General features: G+C 34.7%; 1 protein-coding gene across 2 annotated transcripts; it reads right to left on the bottom strand.

The window, feature by feature from the left end:
* Positions 1 to 214: 214 nt before the first annotated feature.
* On the bottom strand, positions 215 to 5116 carry LOC149388101 (Sec14p-like phosphatidylinositol transfer family protein). Of its 2 annotated transcripts, XR_016300620.1 has the most exons (16): positions 4683 to 5116; positions 4514 to 4546; positions 4124 to 4424; positions 3653 to 3752; positions 3237 to 3503; positions 3067 to 3144; positions 2884 to 2985; positions 2749 to 2798; positions 2565 to 2664; positions 2297 to 2389; positions 2068 to 2166; positions 1690 to 1780; positions 1117 to 1511; positions 963 to 1037; positions 673 to 839; positions 221 to 589 (listed from the first exon to the last, which is right to left on the bottom strand). XR_016300620.1 is itself a non-coding variant. In XM_089622084.1 (15 exons), exons 2-15 carry the CDS (start codon positions 4518 to 4520, stop codon positions 783 to 785), a joined length of 1815 nt encoding a protein of 604 aa, XP_089478210.1. In that variant the 5' UTR covers positions 4521 to 4546; positions 4683 to 5116; the 3' UTR covers positions 215 to 782. The 2 variants fall into 2 exon arrangements, 1 of the variants encoding a protein (XP_089478210.1); XM_089622084.1 differs by having other exon boundaries at positions 215 to 839.
* Between the last annotated feature and the right edge of the window lie 2027 nt (positions 5117 to 7143).

Consider the following 7143-nt stretch of genomic DNA (forward strand, 5'->3'; position numbering starts at 1 on the left):
ACCGACAATCAGGCTGACGAAAGTGAAAAAGCGAAAAACTACATCACCAACACGTCTCATTAGTCATTCCTTATTGTATCTTTGATTCTTTATTGCCTAGCCGACAAGTTCGATTCACCGTACAGTGCCTTTGTGTTTGTGAACTGTGAACTTTTCAATATTCGTACGACAACGACATTTCTCCAAAATTACAACTTGTAATAATTTTACCCACACTACGTCAAGGAAAATCACCCAACGCCTTACAGAATTATAAAGTATAGAACGGGTAAAAACTAAAAACTAAAACCAAACTAAAATTATAATATATAAATAAATAAAGTCAAGGAGCTTCTCAACCAAGACTCTGGTTGTGTATACTTTCTATTGCTATTCAGAATACAGTCAGTGTAGATTGTAAAGTAGAATTTTGTGCATCATACAAAATCAGCTCGAAACAATTTTATTGTTTATTATGCATTATTGTATGTACAACAACAAACTAATGATTTTGTATATTTTTAACACTCGCTATGGCAGGAAAAAAAATGATGTGAGTTTCTTGGGAGGGCAATTTTCTTTTTGTTTTCAGCGTCCAAACTGCGGGAACCTGAAGAGATAGTTTTGTTGTATTGGAAAAAAAAAACCAAAGAGGTTCGTTCTGTTAACGACATGGATAAGAAGACTAAGTACCTGAAACGACAATCGTCTCTGAATTTGCTTTTAGGCATTAGAGTTCTCGTTGTGGTTTGTATTTTGTCAAGTCACCAAAAGTGTTGTTTCGTCTGGGGATTTTTTGTCGTTCATCTTTCGGGGGCATGATATCTGGAATGTCTAGGCCAACAAGACTTTGTTCCATGCTACAATAAACGATGGAAAAAAAAAATCATAAATTATCAGGCACATGTATTCATGTAAAAGAAAAAACAGTCGACTATTGGAAATAAATATTTGGAATCCCTTGGTAATAATTGAAATCTTACAGTCACTGAGCCCTCTTGTAAGCCTTCGATCGACTCGGCAAGTTCCACTTGTTTCGATGCTGTAGCAATTAAAGCCTAAAAAGAAGAAAAATGTTCACGGTCATAACCAACATACGATTTATGAAACGATGACTTAAAAGGAAGGTCATCTCACTCTTTTTGTCTTTTGCAAGTCAAACTCTATGCACTTGATACGACTCATGGATTCTTGAAGCATGTCGTCCTTCTCTTGGGGAATTTTTGTGGGCTTGTTGATCAACTCGGTCACTACGTTTTCTAGTTGTTGAAGCCTCTGCAAGAGTGGGTCCACTTCAAAGGGCGGCGGAGTTTCTTGCTCCTGAGAAGGTGAATCTGCATGATGTTGTGGTGTTGGGGTTGGTTCTAGCCGGCGGTTCTCTGGTTGTTGTGCTGTTAACATTTTTCCCAACCATGGGAAAAATAAATATACATATGCTAACATCTTGAGTACTAGGTGAAACGATGAACTAGCTACTTTGAGAATGATATGCCTCCACGGTCTTCTTGATGCAACACTAGCGATCGAACCATCTGTTGCAAGAGAGAGTCGAAAAATCTCAAACAGTGACGAAAATATTTTCAAGATTTTCTCTGAACATTTAAGGATTATCCAAAACTTTTTTTTTTCCCCTTGTATTTATTTTTATCATTGCTTCCAATTAAGAAAAGAAGGAGAAGTAATTCCATGAGGACTTGCAAAAGCTCATACTTGTTAAAGAGAAATCAGCAAGTTCGTCTCTTCCAGAGGTGCTTCCCTGTTCAATAAGGCCGCAGATAGGTGAGGTGTCATTTATTCTTTCCTGAGATAAGGTCAAGGACGCAATAAGGTAAAATATGTCAGTATTACTGAATAAAGAAATTAAAACATTGGTCAACTCTAATCACATGCAAAGATGCATAGAAGACAAAGCCACCCTGTGGGGTACAGTTTAAAAAAATCAGCAGAAGAATGTGGATATGTGAAAATTACAAAAACCTATAGTCAAAGTCATCACCGAACTGCAATAAGATTGACTAGAATATAGATACTCCAGTGCAGCTTAAAAATACAGAGATTTAAAAAAATATAAATGTGAAGAAAAGTTACTTTGTCCAAGATAGGCAGTGATTGTGTCAAAGCTAAATTAGCACTAGAGCTCGAGTCTGTTCCAAATCTAGCAGTAGATACTAGTTCGCCATTTGCAGCCTGCACAAAAATAAAATACTTCAAAATGAATCTCATACATGAAGCCATTATACCTTTTAATTTAATTTTATTAATTGGAGCTTTTGGAAGGCGTAGAAATGATGGTGTAGTTGATTGATTAAAAAATCACCTTTAAGGGCAATTTGGCTCCTAAATTTTCATCATCAAATGGCTCTTTTAAGTTCCTGGAATACAATGTTTCTCCAATGTGCACATGTACCAGCTGCGACACAGGAAATGCGTGATGACATTAGCATAAAAGAGTGAATTTACGAATATATAAAATGTTTGAAACTATATCTGAAAGCTTCGAATTTTGTTAATAAATGGAAACTCCACGAAACAATCAAAGCCAAGCACACACCCACACACACATTTCTACTCTAACAGAGCCGTACTTTCATAATCTCTGGATTGTTCCAAGGTCCCTTGTCAGACCTCATACAACCCCCCTCATTTGCACAAGAGCAAGTTCCACCCAGGAAATCCGGAAGTTGGCTGTGCAAAAGAAAAACTTTATAATAAGTGGTGTGACAAAGATAAAAATATGTAAGCATAAAAATATTAAGAAAAACCACGGACCTTGAGTCTATGACCTCGAGCAACTTGTTTCGGAATCTGTTTCCTAATACCTGTTGAATAAATGCAGACTAATATCAGATCGTCGATAGAATTTTTTATTGCCAAGTTCAAGTTATGCATTGGAGAAATTTTTACATGTATCTTTGAAGTAGTCTTTGGGTCAAGAAAACTCTTTGCGGTATTCCATAGCAGTTTGAAGCCACTGCCAGCATTGACTATGAACATCTGATGCAATGTCTGGAGAATATAGCAACGGTCAGAATAACTGACGGCATTCAGTTAGTAATTTTACAAGGTACTCATACGTAGTCTAACCACCTCAGGATAGTTGTCTCCGTCAATTTTTTGTATGCGCATAACAAGGTCATGAGCTACCTTGCCAAAGCTAACCCAATTCTACATGACCAAAAGAAAAACGTAATTGTAATTGCACAAAAATAGACACATAGTAAGAACCATAAAAAATACCACAATGAAGTATGAAGTACCAGCCCATGGACATCAAGTATTGTTGTTGAAGAGTCTATATGCCTTTTGGCTGCAACAGAACATGCTGGGAATCTTTCTGAAAAAACTTTCTCAAAACCCTGCACGTGATATTTCAGAAATCGGTCGATTGTGGTGATACTCAATAACTTGGCAGGTTCAATTTTTCCAATTCTTTCAATATAAACAGGGCGTCCTCCCTTGTCCACACCATGGTAACCATGTGGATAATAGCGCTGAACCTCTTCAAACTCCTCGTACACAAAATCCTTCAGAAAAAAAGGCTAACATATTAGTGCAACATCTAGAAATACCAAGCCAGAAGCATATAACATCTCGTGCAACAATTATCAGGGTTGAGTTTTCCAGGCATGCCTATAAGCATCAGCCAATGAATCAAAAAATATTCAGAATTTACCTTCACCATAGAATCCACTCCGAATGATTCCCTCCAGTTCAGCATTTCTTCCCACATATGAATAGTTTTATCGATGTCAAACTTCCTCGCTCTCAGGAATCTGCATAAAGCATTCCGCGTTCTTTGTAATTAAGATAATGATATAGAAGATGCTGAAAGAATGGTGTCAATAAATCTCATACTTAAAGCTTCTTGGTCATTTGATGAATAGTTTGCATCTACAAGACACCCCAAAGTAGTTTTTTTTAGGAGAAATCATTATAGATGTACAGGTCTGTATAATTGTTTTATAACTAACAATTGGATCACAATACATATTTCATCTGTGTTGCTAATGCTATATCTCTAGCTGAATTAAATGAAATTAAAACACCATAACTCAAAGACAAACATTATAAGTTCACGGATTTTTCGTCTTTTAATAATCTTTATATTTATTCGTGCAGATTAAACAAAGAAACAACCACTAACCTCAACATGGTGTGGTAATCATCAAATCGAGTAGGAAGAAGATCTTTGAGAAGAAGCGCCTCGCGAAACCTGTTCACGGCTTCTTCCTCCTCAGAATCCCGAACATCCTCAATCGAAATCGATGCGTAACGGCAGTTGGAGACCCTCTTGGCGCGCTTCCTGAGCGTCTGCGTGAACTTCATTGATGCATTCATTGTCTTCTTCTTAAGCGATCTGCTCCGATATCTCTTCCTCTCATCCTCCGAGGTTTCAATTTCGAAAATCCTAGATTTCTCATCTTCTTGAGCTAAAAACACTTCATCTAATCACATCAAGACAAACACACGCCAATAGCACATCAGGTAAGAAATCTAAAGCTTCACACCTTTGCTACTTTCAGATGAATTTTACCTGGCATTGTTTCAATTGGATCGCCAATCACATCTGCAGTAAAAAACCACATCAAAATCGAATAACAATACCTAAAACCAATAACAACGCCAAAAATGAAAATTCCAGGTCTCGAAAAAACAAGGCTAAGAATAAAAATAAAATAAAAAAAAACACACGAAAAACATACCAAACAAATTTTCACGGAAAATCGGATTCGAGAAACACAAAACGGCTCAAAGCGAATCGCGATGAACCAGAGGCCGATCAATCAACCGAACCGAATTCCGTCGGGACCAGAACCGCATTCGCGAGAATTGAAAATCACAATCAGATTCCAGAAATCTCGATCTTAATTTTCGCTGGAAAATGGTAAGCGAAACCTCGTTGCGTTGTGACTAAGATGGCATTGTTTCTCTCTCTTCTATACGATTCTCTGTGTTCCTCTGCGTCTCTCAAGTCTCAACTAATTGTGGGAGAGAGAGAATTAGAGCGAACGTAACAGAAGAAGGAGAAGAAGAGACGTCGTTATCAGAAACGTTATGGAAAAGAGAAAGAGAGAGCGTATGACGTGGCGTGCAACGCCCGCTTCAGCTCCGTCCCCGTCCCCGTCCGTCTCTCTGCACCTTTTTTCTCTAGCGGCCAAAAAAAAAATAAAAAAAAATAAAAAAAAATAAAGTGCTTTCTCTCTTCTATTTGTTTTATAACTTGATGGGGCTGTTTGGTTAGGGGCCGTTTGGTTTAGTTTTCTAAACTCGTTTTCTGTTTTTAAATTCTGTTTTCTGATTCTAATTTTTAAATTTAAAAAACAGATTTAGAATTACGTTTCAGAATATTTTAAATGTTGTTTGGTTATGTTTTCCATTCAATTGTATAGAGATAAAATAGAAAACAATTTTTCATTGTTTTCTGTTTTCTAAACAAATTTCAAAGAAAACAGAAACATGATTCTAAATCTGTTTTTTAAATTCATAAGCAAACAGTTTTTCTAAAACAGTTTTATGAAATTCAGAATCAAAAAACAGAAAACGGGAATAAAAAACATAATCAAACGGCCCCTTAACTTTTCCAAAATCGTTTTCTGTTTTCTGATTCTAAATTCTAGAAAACAGTTTTAGAAAACCTGTTTGGTTATAAATTCAGAAAACAGATTTAGAATCATGTTTCTGTTTTCTTTGAAATTTGTTTAGAAAACAGAAAACAATGAAAAGTTGTTTTCTATTTTATCTCTATACAATTGAATGAAAAACATAACCAAACAACATTTAAAATATTTTGAAACGTAATTCTAAATCTGTTTTTTAAATTTAAAAATTAGAATCAGAAAACAGAATTTAAAAACAGAAAACGAGTTTAGAAAACTAAACCAAACGGCCCCGATGTTTTTGCATGAACATCCCCGGACTTTATAAAAAATATTTTCCTCCCTCTATCTTCGGGAACAATTTTACAGATTTACCATACAATTTTAGACGTCAAAAAGAATTTCGGATAATTAGGTCAATAGCCTAATAGCCAACTCTCTTTTTAAAAATAATCAAAGTTTTATTTTATTAAAAAAATAGTCCAACAAGCCCGCAGTAAATTAATTAATTAAAGATGAAATTAAATTAACTTAAAAAATAAATTAAATTTACTCTTTAATTAATTAATTTACTACGGGCTTGCTGAGTTATTTTTTTTAATAAAATAAAATTTTGAATAGAATCTTAAAAGAGATAAAAAAAAATTGGTTAGTTGTAACAAATTCTTTAAAAATTTATACCCTTGTGTAATGATCATCTTTGTTCCTTTAATTTCGAATTTTGACATGATAACAATACTTTGGATATAAAAAATAGAGTTTTCACTAATGGAGAGTTGGAATGTGATATATATTTGAATCCATTCTAAAATTATAAATTTCTATGTTTATTATTATTTGTTAACACTTACAACATGATGTTTCTAATATCATCATTAGATAATCAAATTATACGTATGTAAATAATTGAATTAAAGAGTAACTACTAAAAATTAATTGAACAAATATTTTAAAAAATAGATTAATCAAGATTAATCATTTTTGTACGAAAATTCGGTAAAGGTTAACATTCACCAAAACTAAAAGCTAAGATTAACTTAAATTAATAGAACAACCTATCTACATATGATGTCCCTACAGGATTTTTTTTTTTCAAGGAAAATCTTTAATTTTTTTCCTAATTATAAAATTTTCAAACTATTGCCTAGTGTGTATTCTGTCAACATAAAATTTTCTGGGGCCCTTTTCGTATTTATATAAGAATTCGACACTCACAATTGACAAAACAAACTAATTCGTCATTTACATTTTTTATTGGTTGGTGTCACCGTTAAATTACGGCGCGGGAAGAAGTTAAATTTCGGTGCTGTGTAGTGCTCACGCTACGACGGGGAGATCTAATTGGGAGAAAGAGCATCTAATTCTCTGCCACGTCACATCCACTCGATTCCTGCCACGTGGCAATAGGTGAGTCGTGACGGTGGTGATGTTGCCTAAATTTTGTTGGTGATTCTAGAACATATGCTTCTTTCCCCAAAGACAAAACCTTGTGGTTTTGGGTCCCATTTTGTACTGTGATCTAATTCTCACCACTACTAGTAAATCACAGCTCAAGAAAAATAAAACA

This window comes from Urtica dioica, chromosome 8, assembly GCF_054948205.1.
Source record: "Urtica dioica subsp. dioica isolate 48M chromosome 8, U.dioica_male_clone48M_v1_H2, whole genome shotgun sequence".
In the NCBI taxonomy this organism is placed as follows: domain Eukaryota; kingdom Viridiplantae; phylum Streptophyta; class Magnoliopsida; order Rosales; family Urticaceae; genus Urtica; species Urtica dioica.